Source organism: Pituophis catenifer, unplaced genomic scaffold (assembly GCF_029215685.1).
Source record: "Pituophis catenifer annectens isolate HBS135680 unplaced genomic scaffold, rPitCat1.0.hap2 SCAF_2, whole genome shotgun sequence".
Classification (NCBI taxonomy): domain Eukaryota; kingdom Metazoa; phylum Chordata; class Lepidosauria; order Squamata; family Colubridae; genus Pituophis; species Pituophis catenifer.
The window spans coordinates 107,108,150-107,133,108 of record NW_027256882.1 but is presented as its reverse complement, the minus strand read 5'-3'; the positions used below and the strand labels follow the sequence as shown (position 1 = coordinate 107,133,108).

Below are 24,959 nucleotides of genomic sequence, written 5' to 3'. Positions count from 1 at the left end.
CTGGGGGGGAGGGGGAAGGCAGGTATTGGTTGGCTGGCTTTTAATCAATATGATTACTTTGTTTGGTTTGATAGAAGCTAATAGTTCTACAGGCACTAGGAAGATAGGAACTACTGCAGTTAATACTTTGAGCCACAGGATTATAAAAGATCATGAGAAACACATATCCAATCAGCAAAGGGATGAAGAACAGCCAAATGGCCAAATAATTCTTGGCACTACAGGTAGATGATTTGTTAGTGGCCAGGAATTCTCTTCACATTTGAGAGGACTGAGAATCAAAATAATAGGGGTTGATAAATTCAGCTACAATAGTCCAAGGAAGGAATCCTAAAGCCTTGCAAAAAATTGCCAACCTCAAAAAATTGCCAACGGCTGATTTTATTTTATCTTCCTTGGATAAATTTTACTGCCCAATGACTGAACGACCAATTTAAGATTGCTCATTTGTGGCCAAAGCGTAAGTTTTTTTAGGTCTGGTGTCATATCAGTTTATCTTTTAGATATCACTATGAAAATTCACAGATACATTCGTGAGTGGGCAGCCATATAAATTGAATGAATGGATGGATGAATGAATGAATTATTGGCATCTTCATTTCTTTTAGAACATTCATTTTCATATGCATTTACCTAATGTATGCAATGATCCAAATACATTTCCCTAACATAACACAATTTTTGCACTGTTCCTCTACTGGATTTTCCCCCCAATATGCAAATTGTTTCTAAATTGGTGAAATGAGTCATCAAATTTGGAAAACTGTGAATATATAGTTGTACTTCAATTTCTTTATAGGCCCAGGAACTAAAAACAATAGAGATATCCAGTAAATGTAACTCAATATTTCAGTTTTTCCTATCTATGAAATCACAACTAAAGATTAAAAAAATGTATAACTGCTGGTGGATCCATTATTAAATCTTAAACTGAAAGCCATAGGCAATGAAGGTCAAACAAACTCATATTTTCATATGACAAATTTCAAACACTGTTTTATATCCTGAAACTGATTTAATAAATATATTGTAGTAATATAGATTTGAATCTGGTTTTATTGCCTAACAGGCCTGCCCTAATTAAGTGGTATTTATGGATGGTCCTCTTCTTATTTCCAGCTAACCTAAATCTGGCTGTTAGAAGAATATTGATTGTAAGAATATTGATTGTTTGTTTGTAGTGTGTGACTTTTATTTCCCATTTTATGTTCACATATTGATTTTTAAAAAAATGAAAACAGGTTTCTTTGCCTAACAATACAGGTAACCTTTCTTTATGAAGTCATCATTTCTCTCTCTTTCAAGAAAAAATGTGTTTTAATTTCATAGTTTTAAGATATTGAAAGGCTGTATTGAGCTTTTGGTAACATGAACATTTTAATTGAATAAAATAAGCACAGCAATCATTTGAAAGATAGATGTCTACTGAAAAGGTTTAAATGAGTCCTAGTGAATTGTATCAGATATTGAAGGAAAATAAACAACAGCAAGTAACTTACTCCATATATTTTCATTTCATATTACAGTACTGGTCCCTTGTTGTTCCTCGTGGCATTCAATTCTAAATCCACCTAATAGTCTGAATTTTGTGTCAAGTTGGATTTAAAATTATGATCACATTTCTCAGAATGCTTTTTCTTTTGTAGCCTTGATTTACATTCTTTTGGCAACAACACTCTTCCCCTTGGAAATAACAAAGGGGAAGGTAGTTCATCTCTTTTATATGATTTTTGGCAATAACATTTTTGTGGTAATAAATAACAGTGTTCAGTATTCAAACTACAGCCTGCAGAAACAATGCAATGCAAAGGACTTCCTGCCTTACAACATTCACTGAGCTTCCCATTTCAGCTTTGCAAACCTGCCTGCAGGAGTTGTGAATTCCAGTCTAGTGTAGCAATATTTGTTTCAGAAAAGCTAAGCACCAAATTGAAATGATGATGTCCTGTGAAAATGAAAGTGTTTGGAGTTGAAGCATTCTCTAACAAGTGTGCATAGGTGGCACAGTACAAATGAAATGAAGGAGTCAATTTGGATAGATTGACAGTATGATCGATCTCTTCTGGCATGCCAAAGTGAAGTTTATCACTACCAACTTGGTTTTAAAAAAAAAAATCATTAGATTTAGCAAGAGGATTTAGTTTGGATTTGACCCCTGGAAGCCCTTCCAACTCTACCCTGTTTTCATCAAATAAATAAACATTGCTGTCATGTTTGAATATTTCCTTAGCAATCGCTTGATGCAATTAGATTTGCTTTCTTTCATACAGTCCTTTGATTTTCTTTGCAGAGAGTCATAGTCTTGTTTCATTGGCCTACAGAGGCCAAGGAAACCACCAAGAGATCAATCTCATTTTAGTTTCCTTATCATAACCTTTTTCCTAGTAATCTTGGATAACAAGTCCAACTTTAATGTTGAAAAAACAGCAATAATGAAAACATAGGAGATTTATCCAAGAAATCATAAAGAACATCTTGATTTATAGCAGACATCTGAAGGATCCCCTTCTATTACCTTCCTTACCCTATTCCTATTCTCTTTCATTCTCTTTTCTTTCTGAACTAAATATGAGTTTGATAACATTTCATTTGCTCTCTAATATAGTCCAACTTTCAAAGTGTCCATTAAATATCACTCTTACATCTCCTTTTTCATCAACATGTTCCTATGAGGCTGATCTTTCCACCTCTTTTACTTTAAGACAAAATATATCCTGGTCTAATTTACTTGTTATCTAAGTAATCTGAATAATCTATTTTAGTAATAAATAGTGTGTTTAATTGCTCTAAACCTTCCATTGAGCACCATAGCTCTTTATCAGAGATTCTCAATTATTACTATGTCTCCTCCTTTACTCACATATACCAATGCACATGTGTATCCCCAACATTGACTTTAGGGATTTACATATGTAATGGTATATGTAAGTAAACAAAGAGACATAGTAACAGTTGGATATGAGATATAAATGGAATTATGTTCATTTAAAAGTAAATTCCATTTGCAGAACTTATATCTATGCAAGTGTGGCTACAATCAGAGCATAGTCTTTCAACTAAAAGAAATGGTTGGTTGTTCAGCTGCATTCAAAACCATTCAGTGGTAGTTACTATGTGAACATGTCCATCAGATCCTTCTCTGAGAGCAGAGATCTGATGAAATACATCACTGAGATGTCCTTTCAGAAGATACATAAGATGATCTTTGTTCCAGTATTGAAATATATGGCAAATTGCAACTTGTAGTTCTTTAGTTTCATAATATTGTTGCTGTCATTAAAGTACCATAGCAGCAATAGTGTCACTTTTTAATAACTCACTGGTGGCTTTTTTTCCCATATTGAGTGATTCAAAAGAGAAAATAGCATTTCTCCCTCACTGGTGGAACAACATTTTACATCAGTATGTGGTTATAACTAGGAAATATATCAAGTTAATGGTCTAGTACATTATATATTCTACTTCCCTTGTGGAACTTTTTTCGTTCAAGTTTTTGTCAGTGACAGGGAAATACAAAAGTCAAAACCCACATTCTTTTTTTTTTTACTTAATACAATTTAAAATAAAAACAATGACTGTTATATTTGTCAGAGTCACAGCAGTTTTTTATGTATATTTTCTATTCACACACTGCAGAATATTGCCAAGTAACCTCACCGGGGAGACTGACAACATGTAAGTACATGCATTCATGTGAGACCATATTGAATGAAGTCTATACTGCATTAAAACATTCATTTTTAAACACCTTCCAATATAATTGATCCATTTTAAAACTTTTTTCTTCTTCCCCCCCCCCCAACGTTGGTGTTTTGAGTTCATTCAACTTTTTTCTTTAAATCCACAAGTACACAAAAAATAACCTGTAAACAGTTTTGACATGACACTTATATACAAAGTGAACCACGTAAGAAAAAAAGTCAAAGAGGTAATTCAGTGGGTATCACTTGATACAGAGCAAAGTGCAACAGATCTACTCAGCCCATCAAATCCATGAATTGAAGTGCTCACAGGAGGTTGGGGAGAGGGGAAAAAAATTCATAACATGAGCAAGGCCCCGTATAGATCACAATATCACAGAAGTCACAAAATAAACATCAATTCCTGTGTCCACTGTGAAAATATTGCACTGTATTATGCATTTTTGTATTTGTGTATAAATACCTATGTAGGAAATATCAGTCACCAATATATGATTAGAGAGCATTCTGAATTGTTGTTGTTTTTTTTTTTAAAAAAAGAAAAGATTCAGATTCTTTCTTTCTTCTCCATGTGAAAGGCTTTCATAACTTATCCCAAAGTCTACCACTTCCAATGAGCTGTAGCACTAGAAATTGGAGGTATGAGGAAAATTGAACATTGAAGATAACAATTCTAAATATCCAGTCCTTCTTATAATGTAAATTAACACTTAATCTGCTCTTTACAATTCATTCTAAATGTTTACACAGATCTTATACAGACAATCAAAACTTCCATTCTTTCAGTGGCCCATTGTTAGCACAACCTGGTGATACTTGCTCTTTTTGTTTGCTTGCTTGCTTGCTTTTCTTTTTAAATTATGGTAGTATCTACCATCCCTCATCTGATTTTATGAGAATCTGAAATAAATTGAGAAGTGTTTACCCCAAACGTGATTGTATATATGATTGAAAACATCCAGAAAACTTTGTTACTGGAATGTTAAGCTGTGAGAAATTGCTTATGCTATCAGTCTGATACCATGAAATATCTCTGGTTTAAATCCAAGTGAATATAGTAGGAGTTAATCCTAATTAGAAATTCTTATGATTGGACTATGAAGGACACATCTGCATTTCATAATTTCAACCAATAGTTGTCAAGATCTACATTATGATCATAAACGATCAGCATACTTATAGAGTTTATCTTCTGATCAGGTAGAAAATGCCATGCACAAAAATTAAAACTTCAGTATTGATTTTGAAAGCATGGGCGTAAATCATGCTAAATTTAGAAGGATTCATTTCCACATAAAATGAAACTTTACTTTTAACAAATTTCATTTAGTATTTCTCAGTTATCAGTTTGACTTCCCTCGAAATTCTTCATATTATTTTCCTGAGCAGTAGCACCCATTTTATTGTGAATTATAATTGCTTTGAACTCAAGTGGCAGTTCTAGTCTCACATTTATCAATCTTTCCTACAGCATAAAGTTTCTTGTTAGGATGACAAGAAATGAGAGTTATTTGTAGATCATATGACAATTTGTACAAGTAATCTATGACTTCTGAATAGCCTAATCCAGTGTTGCTCAAGCTTGGCAACTTTAAGACATATGGACTTCAACTCCCAGAATTCCTCAGCCAGCATGGAAAATGGTCAGTGTTCTAACCTGGTCTAAGCCTTCACTGATCTAATCCTTCATTGTAATCAGCATTTGTAGTTGTTCAGTGGGGATTCTTTGAATTGGTCTGAATCTGCCACAAAACTTCCTTTTAAGTAGACCTTCATAAAAACCCTACAAATAAATATTCTAGTGGTAGCTTCACAAAGTAGAGCTGCATATTCATGACTGACAATGGTAACTATTGAGAAAGAGTCTGAAAGAGAAAGAAAAAAAAGAGACATTTGAAAGAGAGAAAGAAAAAGAGAGACATTGGAAAGAGTAGAGATCACTATCACACTGGACTTGTTTATTATATTTCCTTTTATTTCTCTTGCTTTCTTAACCAAGGTATTTAATTCAGTGAAAAAAGCATGCAGCAATTTAGCCTGGCTTTACTGATTTTCTTCATAAAAAGGAAATATAATAAACTCTTAAATAATGTATCTGATTCAGAAGAGTGAATGCATAACAGCTGGATGTAAAAAAAAATTATATGCTGCTTACCAGCCTTCTCTAGCAATGTTGAATAAAATCTTGATGAATGCTGAGAAGCCTGCTAGATTACAGTTTACCAGAGAAGATTGACAGCAGTAGATCCAGCTTCTGCTTTCTTTCCTGAATTAGATGTTTGAAAAAGATGTATCAGAATGTTCTGCTGGTAGTTGAATTGCAGTAGCATTAATCTGAGCCTACACTTTTCCAGACCACAAGTTTATACATAAAATGGTTTTCCTAGAATTTCTCCTTAGCTCAGCCTTCCTCTCTAGGTAGCCTTCCTCCAATATTGGCAATGTCCAAAGGAGCCAGTTACATTTTTTTTATCACAGAATAAAGAACTGAATTATGCTCTTGTTGGCAGATTTGCATTTTCTTGTGCAATGCATTCTTGTTATTTTGTTTGTCAAAACAAATTGATAATGCCTGTCATGGAAAGCATCTCCAGAAGATGACTCTTTTAAACCAACATAATTGGCTGCCTGAACACACACACGTACATCAAGAGTCAGTTGGCATAGAAGTAATAGAAAATAAATCAATCAAAATGTGATACAGAAATTGGCAAGAATTTTGTTCTGTGTACAAAACAAAATGTTCACAAGTTGAATATTTACGAATGGAATAAAAACATTTAGGAATGTATAACTGATCAACCTGGCAGAGGTCTTTGTATCCTTGTATTAAAGTCCTTCAACTTTAATACTGTAATACAATAGGCAGGTTGATAGCTAAGTACAGCCTTGCCTGTGGAATCTGTACAGATAGATACCTATTTCATTTATTTGTCAGTCTAGAAGCAGACAAATGAAAGCAAGTGCAGTAGAAAGCAAACCTAACAGATTTCCTTATTACTATCAAAGCGCAGCGGTAAATTTTTCCAGTGTAGAGATTCATAATAATATTCTTTTTAGTCATGATTTACAAAAACTCATTTGCTTTTTGAAAACTAAACAAAAAAGATCCATTTAGAAACTGAAATACATTTTTTAAAATTATTATTTTTACCCCTCCAGATCAAGTGAACAGTATAAGGAAAATTAACAACAGCACAGCCTTAAAAAAAAAAAAGAAAAAGAAGAAAACTGATTTCTTTCTGTCATACCAAAAAAAAATAAAAAAAAATTGCACCCCTTTCTAACTACTGTATCACTCAGACTTAAGTTTTACTAAGATGGGATCTTTATTTACTTCACCCAAAATGTAGCTGATGCTTAGGCAGAATTACTTAACATTACAGGATGAAAAATAGATCAATCTTTTAATACGTTTTCCTAACATTAAATTGGGAGATTGGGGATCAGCTAAAAGAGCACCATTCATGGCCTGATGATATAAGGCAGCCTCTCCCAAGCTGGATCACTCATGGCCTTTGGTATGCATGGCTGACAATTCTGGGAATTGTATTTTCAATGCATACGAAAAGCACTAGGTTAGAGAAGGTTGATATAAGGCAAGCATTGGTATTTTCAACTATGTCTAAAGTTCCTAGCAACCTACAAAAACTAGACATTTCTTCAGATATGGTTATCAGATATGTTAAATTATAGATTATACTGAAAAACACATGAGCATCTTTCCACTCACAGAAAAGGGCTTTCGCTTGTTTTTTTCTCTCTTGTGGTTTCATTATCACTTTTCCTCTGTAAGACTGGCATTTCATAATGTGAGTAAGAACTCACAAATCTGGAACTGATTTGAGAGCTATAGGGAGAATAAGATGGGTAACACTAAATGTGTGGTTGCTTTATAAGAATTATTATTTTAAAGTGCTGTTATTGCTTGGTTTTCCCACAGCTTGAGAACTAAGGAAAGGTTGCAGAGAAGCAGTTCCAAAACAAAATTTTGGCCATCGATTACATCCTGTCTGCTTCATCATAATCTCTTTATAATAAAGCTACAGTGACCTTCTTAAACTGAACTATTTTCCCTCTCCAACAGTCTAATAATTCATACTGTCTTATATTTATGGGAATTTAAGCTCCACATATCTGGGGAGCATCAGGGTCAGGAAAGCCAAGATACAAAATAGGAAAGGATCTGATTATTACATTATATATATTGCATATTATGTTATATATATATAAATATATACATATTATAGCCAATCATTTGATTGAAGATGTTTAATAAGCATGGGTTTTATACATATTTTATCAAGTCTTCTTTGACTATACAGTGTTTTCATTTCAACCCAATTATTTCTTCCCATACAGTTTTTTTTTTTGCCTGTAATGGTTTACCTGTCTTTTTGGTACAATGAATAGATATTACATTCATGAGCCTTATCTGAAGACATTCATGTAGCACTCAAAGTATGCATGAAGTTCTGTTTGCATGAGCTATATTTTCCCTATATAGATTGGGTAAGGCTGAATATGCAAACACACAGCATACATATTGTATACATAAGTGCCATGTTAAGATGAGAAAACTATTTGCTTAGTTTATAGCTGACTGAAAATTTAAACCAATTTCACAATTACAAATCAGTCATATGAACCACAAATAAAATTACCATTTGGAAAGTGCACATTTCCAAATGTTACAGTTCACTTCATCTATTAAATATTACATTAGATAAAATGAATATATTATCTAATGAATATATTCATTTATATGAGTATAAAACAATGTTCATACCTCCATTTTATCAGGGATAATTGTTTGCATAATCTGTGCATTTTAAGCACACTGCAAACAAAATGCATATTTGGAGAAATGCACAAAAATATTTAAATCTATTAAAGGGTTTTTTAAAACAAAATTAATATTTTCAAATTTGATAAATAGGGCTTCAAGTTTTTGCAAAAGTGAGAATCTATGAAACTCTGAAATGGAGACACTCACCCATTCTTAACACACACTTTTGAATTTATACATTAAACTTTAAGATCATTTGTGAAATGGCCTTGGTACAGGACAATAACTATTTCATCTAAAGTTGGGTGAAAAGACCCCATAAATCAAGTCAGTCACAATCTTTTTCATGAAGCTTCTTTTTTTTTTCCTGTGGATATTAATAACTTTACTATCTTGTGTAAATGAAACCCAGTTCTATTCAACTTCAGGGAAAAAAGACTCAATTCTTGCTGGATAATATATCATACCACAATATCCTATAAGCTTGTCTGTTTTTTGTTTTTTTTTTAACTATAAGAAGAATCTTGCTCTAGGTGAGATTTCAGAGTTTCAGCCATAACAAGGTTCAGAAAAAGAGAAATAGTCTGTGCCTCATTAACAATCCAATATATGAAGTGCAAAATAAATCCCTTCTGAAGTGTTGCTGAGTGAAATAACCACACATTCGTTTTTCTCTATAATTTGTTATTAAGATAAATTGATGCTAAATGTTTTCTCTGAGGCTTGCAGTGGAAAGAATTGGGACCAGATAATCCTAAAAATGACTGATTCTTGTCAAGAACTTTTAATAATATATTAGGCTAATTTCTTAGTTTCTGTTGTTCTTCTGCTGCCTGGTTTGGAAGAGGAGAACCACAGTTTCTTCAAAATGGAAGGATTAAAGATAGCCTTGCTTTTATGGTCATGAGGATTCACCAAAAATCACTTTATATATATTTCTGATTCCAGTTTAGAATCTGGTTCAGATCTGTTTGATATAATGATTTGCCAAAAATTGGAAGGAAGGAGGGCAACAAAAAAAAAGTGTGTTCAGCCTCATCTGAAATGGAAACTGACTGAGAATTTTATTAGAAGTCAGCACAATCCAGTAAAGGCAGTAAATTAACCATATGGACAAAAATTCAAAGTGGAATAAGATGTTCATCAAAGATGTGGGAAATTATAGTTCGGTGCAGTCAGCCAGATGTTGAGACTGGATCTGGCATTATTGTCTACCTATCGAGTCCTTTCCAAGGACCTGGAGTAGGCAAATGGTATTAGAGATATCATCACAGTATGTAAACTTTGCCAATACACTTGCCTTCTTGCAATTGACTGATGGAAATTTTGTTTTAGGATTACACCCAAGGCACCTATCACTATTGGTATATCTTTGTTTTCTTTTGCCACAGTCATTCTACTTCTATTTGTGGTTCTTTGTATTTTGTAATTTTATTCAGTTCCTTCTTTTCTATTCTGCTCTCTCTAGGCACTGCCATGTTCACTATTCAGACTTTTTTCTTTTTCTTATCGAAAGTTGTTAAGTCTGGATGTTATGTGTCAAGTATTTGTATGCTTGAATTCTAAAAAAGCAGTTGGTACCACCAGTTGTTTGCAGACAAATTATATTTCTTGCAGATCTTCCAATGCATCATTGTTGCCACTTTGTCTTGCTATTGTTTGTAGTCCATTAATGTGATGTTTTGCAACAACTAACTAGGTTGTTCACTGTTCCTTCAGCTTCTTAGAAAAGTGGTATTTGCTCTGTGTTGTTGTCTTGTAAGCATTTGTTCTTAAGGACTGGTCTAGTGCTGCCAGAATTAGTTCCTCTAAGAGCAATTTTCCTGCTCTTAGCTATTATTGTTATCTACTTGGCCTGCTAGTTTTTTAATATACTGGCCATGTAATACTTTTCCTTGCCATGTCTCTTTTCCATTCTTCATTTAGTCTTTCTTTTAAGGCAATTTAGTCTCTCTGGTACTCAGTAAGCCTTCATATGTACTAACTTTGGTACACCTTCTTCACTTTCCTTCAAATATTTTCCAATACTCTTCTTTTTATTCAACTGTCTGCTGCATTTACAACATTCCCTTCCCACCTATTTTCCTTAGCAAGTAGAATCAGAAAAACAGAGTTGGAAGGGACATTGGAGGTCCTCTAATCTATTTCCCTACTCAACCAGGAGAACCTATGGTTGTCCAATCTCTTCTTAAAAACCTCCAGTGATGGAGCACCCACAACTTCTGATGGCAAGTTGTTCCACTGGTTGATTGTTCTTACTGTTAGGAATTTTTTCTTTAGGTTGGTTCTCTCATTGATTAATTTCTATCCATTGGAAACTAAGCTGTCAACATTGCTGCATGGCTGAAGGGCATGATTCACTGTCATTATTTTTCTGGTCTTCATATTCAGGACTTTTACTTCTGCTTGATTCCAGTCCACTATTCCAGCTGTATATCTAATGGTTAGAATTGCCCAGGTGTTAATTGCCTCAATGATATTTCTTTCACTGAGTTTGGGCTTTAAGGTCTTAATCTCTCTAATGACCTATTATTATTATTGTTGTTGTTGTTGTTGTTGTTGTTGTTGTTGTTGTTGTTGTTGTTGTTGTTTGTATACCTAGATTTAGGAACAGTGGCAGTAGGAGCAGAACAGATTTGTGCTTCACAGAGACTGCTCTTATAGAAGTGAAAAATACTTTAGACCAGGCAAGTCTAAGTTTGCCTAAATGCCTGTGGATCGGGCCAAACCCCATAGCAGTCAATTAGATTTATTTCCATTATAAGATTTTGTTTATAGACTTCATTAGAAGCCTCCTATGGGTTTGAGCATTGATCATTAAGACAAGGGCACAGTTTGCTACTTTGACCGCATATCCCAGCAGCCAAGATTAATTAAAGGGGGAAATCCAATACTGCCCCTCCCCAGTCCAAACTTCTTAATGACTTCTTAAGCTCAAATATTAATGAGGCAAATATGGACTGTGAATATGTAGATGTCAAATCTCAGTTTGTTACTAAAGGTTTCGGGCTCTTGTTCCTGGCTACTGTTTTGGGACAATTCAACTGCCCTCTTTCCATTTGCAAACTAACCTTTATTGATTTCTTTTTATAGCTATCAGGACTTCCATATGCTTATTTTTAAGCAATTTAGTTCTTATTCTTGCTTGCTGTTTATGTTGTTATTGATTTTGTGAGCTGCTTTGAATCCACACTGGGGGGAAGGGGATGTAGAATATAAGTTTTGAAAACATAGCATTTCATTTATCTATTTCACTTACGTCCCCATCCCAAATGGTGAATACCAATACCAATATTGATGGTTTGAGTTTTCTGATTGCTCACATTTCCAGTTTAAATTTTAATAACTTTATATTTTAAAGTTTGTTTTGTGTTTTAGTTTGATAAACTGATGAGTACACAAGGAAATGTATGTGAGTGTGCACATGCTGCACATCTGATTTTTTCCCCCTGCATTGTTATACACTGGCTGCATTTTTTCTTCTCTGATATAATAATATATGAACTGCATTCTTAAAAAATGAGGCCAGGTATGTTGTGATGCATTATTTTTCCCTATCATATTGATATCATGACAAAATTTCCTGGCAGGCCTTTTACATCCAAGATCAGCAATGTGGCCATTTTTGGATAACAGTGTTAGATTATGAGACCCAGATTCAAATCTCCCTTTGCATGGCCAATCCTCATCTCCTAACTTACCAAAGGATATAAGGAGATGGAAGAACCATGGATGTTACAAATGATGGGAAATATAGTCTTTATTATAATATTTAGGTGTAACTTGGTGGTATTGAATTGTGGCAAGATTTTTTCACTTTGAAACCTTTGTAGGTCTGTGTATGCATTCATGAGTGCACCTGCAGGTTGTGCAAGAAATGTTGAGATGGCTCACAGGAAAAAGCTGTTCAATTTAGCTGCTTTTAAAAGTTCTGTCTTTTAGAATTTTACCTGGACAAACATACCAGTGAACTCAATGGGATTTAGTTTCCAGTAGGTCTGCCACAGTTAGTGAATCAATTATAGGAATATAACTGTGTTCTATATGCAGAAAAGCTACTATATTTGAGTGAAAGGCAGATTTGACCTGGCTAATTATCCTTTCAGACTCTCACAATTTTTCATCAATAATTTACTTGCCAAACTGTGGAAGAAAAATTGTACTTATAAAGCGAGGAGACATGGCTTAAGCCCTGCTCAAAATAATTTATAAACCTATATAGTTTAAATTAGCATTGTAGACATTCTATAGAAAATATTTTTTATATGATGGAAGTTATTGTCCAAAGTATAGATGATAATATACCTTACAGCTTCCAGGCAGATTTGCAAAAAGAAAGAGGGAGGGAGGGAGGGAGGGAGGGAGGGAGGGAGGGAGGGAGGGAGAGAGAGAGAGAGAGAGAGAGAGAGAGAGAGAGAGAGAGAGAGAGAGAGAGGTTTCCAGAATGCCTGGATTTAATTTAATCCAGGTATCCCTCAGTTAATTAAATCAATATAAATCCAATGTCTCTGGTATGAATAGCTTCTTTAACATATTGTTAAAAAGTTTAAAAAGTTGCTAATGTTAAATATTGCTTAATATGAGTGCTTCCACAAAATTACAGAGAGGGAGGGAGGAGAGAGAGAGAGAGACTGACTTAATTTGTGACAGAGCTCAAGATGGGGTTTTCTACATTCCATAATGTGGAAAGTAAATTCAGATTCCCATTAGCCATGAAACTCATTGGTTTATCTCAGAGATAAGGGATTATCATATTTTTACCGCACAGTGTCAGCTTTTTTGAACAAATGTGGGATAAAATAGCTAATAACAACAATTACCAGAACAAACTGAATCTTAAAAATAGATCTATTCAAATCCATTGGACAATTTGATTAATTTCATTGGTGTAAGCAAAGAATGACTACATATGTATCTAATACTATCAGTATTATTACTCTAAACTGTATTTATGTCATAAAATTATTGATAAGCAGATAAAATAAGTTATCTGCATCCATATGATACTCTTTAAATTTCCTTGAAGAAATTACTACTTTGTCTGGTACTTAGATGACAGTCAGCTATGTAATATTTGAGCTTTCAACTCTGTTCTCACAGGGGAGTTCCTTCCTAAAATCACACCCTCTTCCACAAAAGAAACATGATTAGTATCTCTGTCTTCTTCATTAAATGCTCTGGCTGCAGAAGATACTCATTAATGAACTTCGTCTCCTTCAAGGGAATTTCTAGAGTGCCAAGCAGGCTGTTTCCATTAGCTGAGTGCATGTGGACGCTTTTCAATTTTTAATTTCATCTTCAGATGCAGGCAGCCAGAGTGCTATGTTGCCTGTCACTGGGACAATCAATTTCCTGCAAACCATAATGCAAAATGTATCTTGTAATGTTAGGCATGTGATTTCTTCTAATGGCATCTGTTTTGAAGGGAACTGAGAGCCTGCATTTCCCAGTTTATGGCTTTTTTTTTTTTTACTGCAAGGCCTGACAAATTTATATAAATCAAAATTTAGCTATTTGATTCTTGCTCCTGAAAGAGAAGGAAATAATCCATGTCCTCCTATTCAGTAGTCTGCCTTCTTTTTCATTTTTTTTAAAAATCACGTTTATATATAGAATATATGAGAAGCCTATGTTGAAAGGAAACATAGCTAGCCAAAAGAGCCTACAGTTTATAGAAATGCTAGCCACTGAAACAAACCAATAAAGTACAATTATTGGGCACAAGGGGCACCATTCTTTTATCTTTACCTGATATGCAGATGAGTAGGAGATAAAAGATCTCTTGCTTAATTTCTGTATGCATATTCAGTTTCTATTATAAATTGGATCAGGGCTACAAAAAACAGTTGGCAATTCAGAAAACACATAGATCTCATCTGTATATATTCTAGAATTCCCACCAATTTCTTTTCAGCCATTGCGCTCCAATGAATCCCGACTGACTTTTAAACTTCTCTGAATTTTTCAATTTTGATCTGAGCTTGTAGAAAAACAGCTAAAGGCAAAACAAGAAAAACTCATTATGGTTGCACAGAAATATCCCATTTCTGCATGCAGGTTTCTACTGAGTGCAGAGGCATCCAGCAGAAGGCCATAGGTGGTCCCTTTAAACTTTAATGATAGTTTTGAATGTGAGAAAAAGGGAAATTAGTAAATACTTGAGGAAGGGGACATCATATTAACTAAACATGATTTTACTTAAATATAAAGAAATCTAATTTGGTCTGGTTCTCCCCGTTGCTATTCCAAAAGACCAAAGGCTGAGTATGACCTTCAACAAGGAAACATAATTGTGATCACCTGCCTGCAGCTGGATTGGACCTGTGGATTTTCAGATGTTTCTAAGCTGACAGACGCCTGTGCCCAGAGATGTTCATGGTATGCAGACAAAGCAAAATCAGATGTATCCCCAGGTAGCAACAACAGACTGCTCTCATACATACAAAAATTAAAATATCCAAAAGAACAATTCAGCCATCAAGAAGAAGAAGAGACCAAGATAAATTGGTCGCCAAAGGATTGTAGTCAATATTTTTCAGAGAAAGCACAGTTAAAAGGTAAAAACAGTGGTAGAGAGACAGACAAGTATACATAGCCTCTCCTATTGTAAACTGGAACGACAATTTCTTAATTTCAGAATTCTTGGCCTCTGCCTATCCTGGCCATGGATAAATAATGTTTTAAAAAGATTTCAGGAATGCATGCAGCTTAAAAAAATCACCACCTACCAGGATTCTGCCTTATTTTACCTCTCTAATAGATTGGTGCTGCCATAAATCATAGTGTAAATGATCTTTAGCATTTGATTTCAATGTGCAGGTGGCACTGCAAGCATTTGATGTATGTTAACAGCCTAACAAATAAATGCATTGTTATTCCTCCTATCTCATTGTTTACATGGAACTAGAATTGCTTTGGTGAAATAGGCAAATTAGGCAGGACATAGCAATGGGTTCTTTATGTGTGATTTAAGTTATTATTATTCTTTCTCCTCATCCTATTTCTAAAGATGCACAGGTGATTTTCCTTGGCGAAACCCCATTCCTATAGATGATATTTTCGTAAAAGTTCAGATTGCCAGGGATGTTTTCGTTCTGGAAACCTGTCTGGAATTTTGATTTTGAGAAAATCCTGGATGCATTTTTCTAATTCTTCCTCAATTGAGAGCTTTTCTTTTGCTGCTTTTTTTTTGCTAGAGTTGGATTCTCTAGAGCCAGAAGTTAGAGTTCGAAGCAGGTCACTTTTCCTCCGGATTTCAGACTGCTGAAGGAGCTGCACAGGACCTTTCTTGATTGGTCGATCCAGAGTCTGTATATTGGATTGGCGGGTGACTGGGCCACAGATGACAGTCTCTTGAGGGGAGCTGGCTTCTGATTGGCTGTCACAGCTAGAGGTGGAGAGTTCATTGCAGGATGTGCCACTTTCACCTTCTTTATCACCTTTGCCATTTTTGCAACAGCAGTCACAGTGTGATGATGACCATCGTGATGGTTCACCTGGGAGAACAAACAAAGGGAACTTAGACTTGCCAAAAAGCAGCCATGAAATGCACCTTTTCTTCTTTTTTTTTAACCTATTAACACATTTGGATTATAAAGCATTGAGTTCACCTAGGATTTTGGAAGCAAGATAAATATAAGGGGTGAAAGAAATAGTGGGCAATGAAAGTTCAGAAGGGATGGAAACGGGAATAAAGAATTATCTGGAGGGCTAGAGAAATTGGCTCATCCATCTTATTCTGAAATACAGCAGATGGCTTTCAAGTTTTACAAATGTTAGGATCAGATTAGTACAGGAAGTCAGAAACTTTGGACAATAATCAACCAAAGAACTTTTTTTCCCCACTGTTATCATCCATTGATAACATTTCACTTCATACTAATACTTTCACTAGTAATATTTCTTAATACCTTTGGTGGTGTGTCAGATTTAAGATAAAGACTGCAATGCTGCAAGGGAAGTTCTTAGTGTTTTACAAGAACCTGGATGAAACACTAAATTAATAATGGATTTAAATATCACTTCTTGTAAACAACAAAATTTTCATTTCCAACATGTAAGGGTCATAAACTTCACACAGATTAAGCCAAAATTGATTCCAGTTGTTGAATATTGAGGATAATTAAGGCACAGATTTGATAAATGAAAATCGAGGAAGGTGAGATACTTTGCATACAAAGGCCATTTCAATCATTCTGTAACATTCAGTGTGATTTACACAAACAAACAAACCAGAATCAGATATTGTGGGAAAAGGGCACCTTTAAGTACTAAAAAGCAAAAAAAATCTACCTCTTAATATTAATTTTTATTTTTTTATATGTAATATTTTTTGCATGGAGGAGAAATATACTCTGGCTTTATTTGATAAAGGAACAAATACACTTCTTAATTTTTGGTGTTAGAGTTGTATCCTTTGTTGCATGTCGTCACTAAAAGCTTTGTGTCAGCTCCTAGAGGCCATAAAAAGTTATTATCAAAAAGCAATATGTACATACATACATACATACATACATACATACATACATACATACATACACATGTATATAATTTTATCCAACCTTTCTATCCACTGGATATTTTTAAACAGTTGAGAGTTAAAAAGTAAAACATAATCAATTAAAAACACATCTCATTAGTTGTGTAAGTCAAAAGACCTGATCATTCTGCTTAACCTGAATAACTAATTTATCAAGTCACAGCAACACAAAATGTAAGCTTCATTTGTATATATAAGGAAGGGTGAAATCCATCACCATGGTTGTATTATAGAGCCACAAAAACAGCTTCTATACACCCACAGTGTACGCTCCAAAAGGTCCCCCAAGACTTCACAGCAGATGGTAAGAGTATATTGAGAGCTTGTAGAAGAAGAAAGTTTTGATGATGCAAATTTTCGAATTTCACTTTTGTGGTATCAAATTCAACTTTGGCTTCTTAAATTAAGAGTGTTAAAAACTTGTCAACACTTAAGAGCTTATCTCTATCTTTTCTAGAGTAAATGCCTTTCATTCACTGAATTTTATTCCACAGTAAGGGAAGTAATATAGGAATGTTCTCCTATAGCAAGAATTTTTTGTGGGGCAGGGTTGTGGATATGTTCAGCGATATAAAATTTTTCCCTTGTTGTCTCTGTTTGTATACAATAGATGGAGAAATTAAAAAAGGAAGAATAACTGCATCACTGTCTATGCTCTGGATGCCATGCTATCTTCCTACTGGTTCCACTCTTTGCCTTTTGCTTAGCTATAAAGTGAGGCACCTATTGACCCAAAGTTTTATGTGGGTGGTTGCATGGAATTTCCAGTAGATATAGGACACTTTAATCCAAATGTCCTATTTTAAATCACTGTGCTTCAATGGGCCAACAGTGTGGTCCTGTTACCATTTTTTCACATGCATATATTGTAAATCTGAAGAGGATTTACAATAATTATTTTGAATTATTTAAAAGCATATGCAAAGCCTTGGCATACAGTCAATTCTAAATATCTTGTTCTGCAGAATGAATGAATTATTTCAAGTATCCATATCACTTTTCATATTTTGGAGAGATTTTACAGTAGAAGCTATTTGCAGGTATTAAGTATATTATATACTTAATACACATTATAAAAAACAAGTCAGGTTTGTCATTATTCTTTGCCTCTTGATTATGCCTATCCCATCTGGTCTCTTAAAAAGCCAACCTTACAGGAGAAAAAGCTGAGTTTTCAATTTTCTGTTCATGTATATATTAAACATGAAAACAAACAATCATTCTCTTCCTACAAACACTTTTTCTGGTTCTCTGTGCCTGTGACACCTGTTAACAAAATATCCATCATTTACAAAACAGTTGGAAAACAACTTCTCTTGCTACTCATTTTTTCTTATTTACAATGAAGGAAACTGACAGTCTGTGAATTGCATTGCTAATTTAATTGATAGACTTACTTTGAAACTCCTTCTCTATATGGTCTAGGAGAAAAGTCAATAATAGTTAAATTGGATTTTTAATTTTTTTAAAAAATAAATCTTCCACCACTGGAAGAGATATTACATAGGGAAGCTTGGTTAAAAGTAAACCATAGAAATTTTTGAAAAACATATTTATCAGCCTTATTGATTCACAGATCCTTAGTTCAAAGATGACATTTTTACTTAGTTCCAGCAGGAGAAACCTGCCACTATCTAGTTTTTACTTGCAAAAAAAGGAACTGATTTAGAACATCAGGTAAGATTTGTTCCAGAAAGCAACCAATAAGAAAGACATTATTATTTCAGGAGAAAATAACATAAGAGCTGGATGTGAACAGGTTTTTGGACAGATAAAAAAAACAGAACTAAAAATCTCTTTTCTGTTTCTCTGCAATCTCACAACCCAAAATCCATAACAGGATAGAATGAATTTTCTTGGGCTTATTTTTTAATCTACCTGCTTCCAAATTCAAATTACAAGCCTAGAAAGCTTTACAAAAATAATTTCTTTGTGGAGCAGTTTCTAGAATCAGCCTTCCCAGATAGACCAGACAGGAAACAGACCAGATGAATTAATTCAGTTTTATTGCAAGGCCACATTAATCAGAATCTGTCTGAAAGTACAAATCTCCCACTGTCTCAGAAGTTAAGGTGTGTCCTTTATACATTTCTTTCTCTGCCCATTGTGCAGTTCTGGGCTCTCCTTTCCCCCCCGCCCCCAATCTGACTGTTCCCTAGGTAGCCTTCCCCTCATCTCTCAAAATAATTCTCACATACCATCACACAGCCTCAGGAGTTGATAAAGAATGAAGCATCTGAGGCTGACTCAGCTAAAAATAAAAAAGAACTGATGAGTGTCCAGAACCTGGCTGACCACTCACCTCAAGGAGGCATCAGGAATTTCAGAAGGCTAAGTAGAATTCCTCTGTTTGTCTCTTTGGGAAGCAATGTTGTGAAGTCCCTTAACTGAGCTACACCTGTTGCTAAACTATGTTACAGCAGCCACCAATAGCTTCCCTCTTTTGTGGAAGAGGCCCACCATGGGGTTCTTGTTCCTATGTCCTTGATGCCAGCTTGTAACCTAACCTTGGTTCTTGGACTTGTTGACTACTGTCATCTTTCTTGGCTACTGGATTTTTGTTGTGGATACGTTTATACCAGTAGTGGGTTTCAATTTAGTTTGCTACCAGTTCGCTCATGCTTGCATGCATGCATGCATGCACAGAAGCTACCGGTTTGCGTGATCCGGGGCGAACGGGTAGCAACCCACCACTGATTTATATCTGTGATCCTGTGCTCTGTTTTGGACTAAACTCTAACTGACCAGCTCTTCCACAAGGCTTACTGCTTTGTAAACCTGTCTGGAACTTGTGTGCATTTGCACAAACCAGGCATCTGCCAGCCTTGGGTGTGACTGTTTGTTACTAGTACAGTTTTGCAAATCAGTGTGTACAATGGGATGACCTGAACTGAAGTAAGCTTTGCAAATGAGTTCTCTAGTTAAAGAAAAAAAAAAAGAGCCAAACATTCAAACTGCTTTCATCCTGTAGCTTGAAATAGTTTGTTGTTCCATCACTCAGTCTCTTCCAACTTTTTGGGGCACAATGGACATAATTTTAACTAGATTATGTCCTAAACTCTTCATAGCATGAAGCCAGATTATCTGAGGAATCATCTCGCTCCAATGTGGTCAGCCCATCTCATCAGACTGGCAGAAGGGGCATGCTGCAGATCTCATCTGTCAAAGAATTTCAGTCAGCAGGTGTAGAAGGAAAGGCTACTCTTCCATGGCCCATATGAAATACTGCCATGCCTATGGTAAGGTCTGCCACAGGGGTGAAATGCTCCCGGTTCCGACTGGATCGCCCGATCCAGTAGCAATGGCGGCAGGTAGTTCGGAGAACCAGTAGCAAAAATCCCTGCCCCCTCCCAATGCCCAGCTGAGCCACAAGATCATCAGAGGCTTTTTTTTTTTAACTTTTAAAAGCATTTTTTCTACAGCCTCTTCAGCCAAAAAAAAATGCTTTTAAAAGTTAAAAAAAAAGTCTCTGATGATCGCGAGGCTCAACTGGGATCATCAGAGGCTTTTTAAAGCATTTTTGCAGAAAAAATGTTTTTAAAAGTAAAAAAAAAAAAGTTGGCCACGCCCACCCAGTCACATTACCCCATCACCACCAAGCCACGTCCACAGAACCGATAGTAACAAATTTTACATTTCACCACTGATCTGCCTTAAAATACCACTGGGCATTAAAACCTGACTCTGCCAATTAGCATGGGTTAGCTCAGTAGTGGAGGTGGTTGGTGGATTAACTGAAAAGGGGCTACCCCTTTAGTGATCTTGCCTTTTATCTTGCTTTTGTATTTCAAAGCAATACCAATAGCACTTAGACTTAGATACCACTTCACAGTGATCTACAGCCCTCTCTGAGTGGTTCACAGAGTCAGCCTATTGCCTCCAACAATCTGGGTTCTCATTTTATTGACCTCAGAAGGATGGAAGGCTGAATCAACCTTGAGAAATGATTGAACTGCCGAACTGCTGGAAATTGGCAGTCAGCAGAATTAGCCTGTTGCATTCTAACCACTGCATCACCACAGCTTTTTCATGCTTTTAAATATTTTTTACATTTACGATTTTAATGTAAAAAAAAATATGATTTTAATTGGAAGCCACCCAGAGTTGCTTTTCAAAGTGAGATGGACAGCATTTATTTGTTTGTTTATCAAATTTTGAAGCTGCCCATCTAACTCACAGAGGATGAAAAATTTAATTAATAAATAATAGATAGATAATCTTTTAACAGAGTAACAAAATAATGCTAATCTGATAACAGAATTATCTGTTATTACCTGTTTCTTTGTGTAATTGTGTAATGCTTATGTCATCTGGGATAATATCTTGCTACATTGCATTTTGCAAGCTTTTTTTTTTTAATGGCGTACAGTTTTTTCGTAAGCATCGCTGTCTTGTCATGCCTCTTTAGCTTCATTATTGGTCTTTCAGTCTGATTTTATTTCACCTAGTATCAAATGATTACCTTCTGATTCTGCTGAATGCAGGGTCTGATTTTGTCCCCAATGATTGTAGCTGTGGTGCAGATAACCGTCCTCCCTCGCCAGCACTTCACTAACTGCTGATTGGCAGTTCTGGGAAAGCATTAGTGCACTTGGAAGTTACTTTCAGCAGAAGAAAAGGAGGCGTTCTCCAGCCGATTGGGAGGATGCCAGAGAGCACTATCTTTCTGGAGAAAGAGACTTTTCTCAGTGAGGCAGCACGAATTCCCCAAAGCCTCCAATTAGCTCTCGGGGATGTGAGATGAAAATGGACTTCCTCAATAGGAGGCTGCTCCCCAATGTGAAGATGCCCAGCAGAAGCAAGGCTGACAGTGTGTCACACTCTTCCAATGTTTTGAGAAAGGGAGTCATGTAAATCTTGCAACAGGGAGTGCTGTTAATAAAGACAGCCAATGGAACAAAGGTCTGAATGAATTGAATACTGAATGAATTGAATGAATACACAGGGAGCCAAAGTCTCACAAAACTTCATTGTGCAAGTAGTTTATTCTGGCATTTCTGGCATTTGTTTCATGGTTCAGTTTTGTTCTGTTTCTTTTTGGTGAGATAAACATAATGGTGAAACAGTGTTTTCCTCTTTCTTTCACTATAAAATATTTTAGCTGCATATCATAGATTCAACCATGCAGCATATGATTTCCATGTATGTTCTTGTATCGCTTCCTTTATCTTATTAGATTTCCACATGCTAAATTACATATTTTTATTTAGTTCTCTTTACCAAGCATTGTCAAACTAGACAATGACAGTCACATGTACAGTAACAGCTTTTTCTATTCAGTGACTAAATTCTTTTAGGTCAAAGATAAACAAAACAATTTGACTAAGATTCTTTTTTGTTTGGGTCACTGTTGCTGTAGATCTATGAAACTTTCAGATTTCATAAATAATATAAAGAGGGAGCTACACACATCACTGCTTATGTAGGCCAAGTAAGTGATCTATGTATAATCAGAGCATAAGCTCCCACATCACCCAAAAGTGGGAGGGAGGGAGGGAAATGATTTCCTACAGCAAAACTCTGTAGACTACACAACAGAACTATAAACACTTGAAAAGGAGCCTTTGATTTGACTAAGCTTTGATCAAATCACCCCATTGATTCATGAACTGAAAGTGGGGAATAGCAAGTTGAATCAGAGCTTTGCAGATTTGATGGTACTCCAGCTGCTTCTGGATTTGTCACTAACATTACAGGATGCTGGTGAATCACTGAAGGGACTGAAGGTGTGGCCGGGTTCTCTGACACAGACATGAGTAGCCAGCCAATGCATTTTAGCACCTCATTAAACTGGCTATCAGGGCAATGTCGGGGTGGCAAGGCTAACACTATGTTGGGCTTCATTTATTTTCCCAGCTGTCAAATTCTTTAATACGGCCAGCTATAAAACTCTAACTTTGATGTCTTTTGTGCTAATGGAATCTTGCACTTCTGAGCTGGTCTTGCAAATAGAACTCAACAGTGCAACTCAACTCTGAACATGGGCTCAAGGTTTCTGCACAATCAAGCAGTTTTCGGTCTCTTGACAATCAATGAATGGGTGCCAAACTAATGCTCATCAGCACTGACCTGAATGTTTACTTTTTCTATGCCAGCTTATTTCTTTGTGGCTTTGTGTAATTTATTCCACCATTTTTCTTCTGCATAACGAACCACAAACCCTTACAAAACCGGAACCTGCCCTTGATATAGGGTCATTTCTAGAAATGTTCTAAACCAAAAGTTCAGATGCAGGAAAACTAAAATATCACACAAATACAAGCCAATCAACTTCATCAGAAGGGGCTGGCTTTTACCAGTGTGTCTCGCTTATTTTGCACTAAAATCTTCCACTGAGTTTAACAGATTTACTCTCGGGTAAATGGGCATTCTATAATTTTCTGTTTTAATTGATCATGGAATTTTGGGGGTTTATATAGATACACATCTCAACCTCTAAGTGGCTCACAATATCAAAAGCATAAAAATATAGGCTATTACCAAAACATTACAACATAGGTCTTTGAAAGCCGTGTTCCAGGCAGAGAACTAAGACTTGGATCCTTCAGCATTGAAAATTCCCTGAAGGAGTTTGGACCAGTCACCTTCAGTTTAACTTACTTTGTAGGATAAGTGCTGGGGGGAAAAATGGAGGAATAGCAGAGTTGAAAGGGACCTTAGAGGTCTTCTAATCCAACCCCCTGCACAAGCAGGAGACCCTAATACCATTCCAGACAAGTGACTGTCCAGTCTCAGGAAAATAATGCTACATGAACTCCTTGAATCTTTCAAAGAAAGGCAGGATATAAAACATATTACCAAACTAAACAAACAGGCTTTGATCCACATCGGGATCACTGAACACAGGAAAGTTTAATATTTCTCAGTATAGGTGTTTGTCTTTTGTAATGCCGCCACAGTTCTATCAATTAAAAAAAAAAAAAGATATCCAAATGAAAGTTAATGGAGGCTTTTTCCCCAGCAAAACCAACTAAAACTATTGGAGTTTGAAAAGGCCAAGAAGTTTTAATCCAAACTGAAGGCCCTGTATGGACTGCGTACATTTGATTCTTACAAAGTGGATTGAGCCTTCAAGTACACAATGTAGAAGGTGCAGAAAGGTTGGGAATAGATTTGGAGAGTGAGCATTTTAATTCCTGATCAACTAGAGATACTCTAAATCAGCAGCCTCCAACCTTTTGGGCACCAGGGACCAGTTCTGTGGAGAGAGGGTTTTCTGCAGACTGGAGTAGGTGCAGTTTTGTGGGCTGTCTGCATCCCATGGATGGGGCTTTGCTTCTTTGCGTGGCCCAGTTTCTGGCCTGCTGCAAACTAGTGCCAGTCCATGGACCAGAGTTGGGGACCCCTGCTCTAAATGTTTGCTCAATACATATACTGCCAAAGTTAAGTGGAACCACCTCCATCTGCATGCATAGTCCTCATCACAACTTTAAAGTCACATTGAAAACCATTCTAAGCAAAAAGCCTCCATAGGCAGAACAAGACAGCCACATATAGCTCATGAGAGTAAAATAATAACAGTAAAGATTACAAAGAATGTTTTTCAGAACAATGACAATGCAAGCTGTTTGGGATTTTTTTTAATGGATGTAAAATTCAGAAAATCTGTGATGATCTTGCATAAGCTGCAACTCTCCACACACTTATTTGAGAGGATAGGAGGGGAAACCCAACAAACTCAAAGAATACTTTGAGATAAATTTGTATATTTTAGCCCCTTGTTTCTAGATGACTTGAATTTCATGTGACTGATATTTTTTCCCTTTCTTACTACTGTTGCTATGAGAAATTCTTCACTTATGCCATGACAACCTCATTATAAGATAACAAGTGAGTTAACTAGGATCGCATATTAAGTAAACTTCAAGGAAGGGAATAAAGCAAAAGAAATAATGAAGGATAATGTATGAAAAGGGTCAATTTAACTGCA

General features: G+C 35.6%; 1 protein-coding gene across 1 annotated transcript in view; it reads right to left on the bottom strand.

Moving 5' to 3' along the window:
- Positions 1-15,534: 15,534 nt before the first annotated feature.
- Positions 15,535-24,959, bottom strand: part of KCTD16 (potassium channel tetramerization domain containing 16) — a 196,641-nt gene continuing 187,216 nt past the window's right edge. Inside the window, exon 2 of the mRNA XM_070933939.1 lies at positions 15,535-15,986. Coding sequence (XP_070790040.1) covers positions 15,535-15,986 — 452 coding nt within the window. The remainder of the gene's footprint in view (positions 15,987-24,959) is intronic.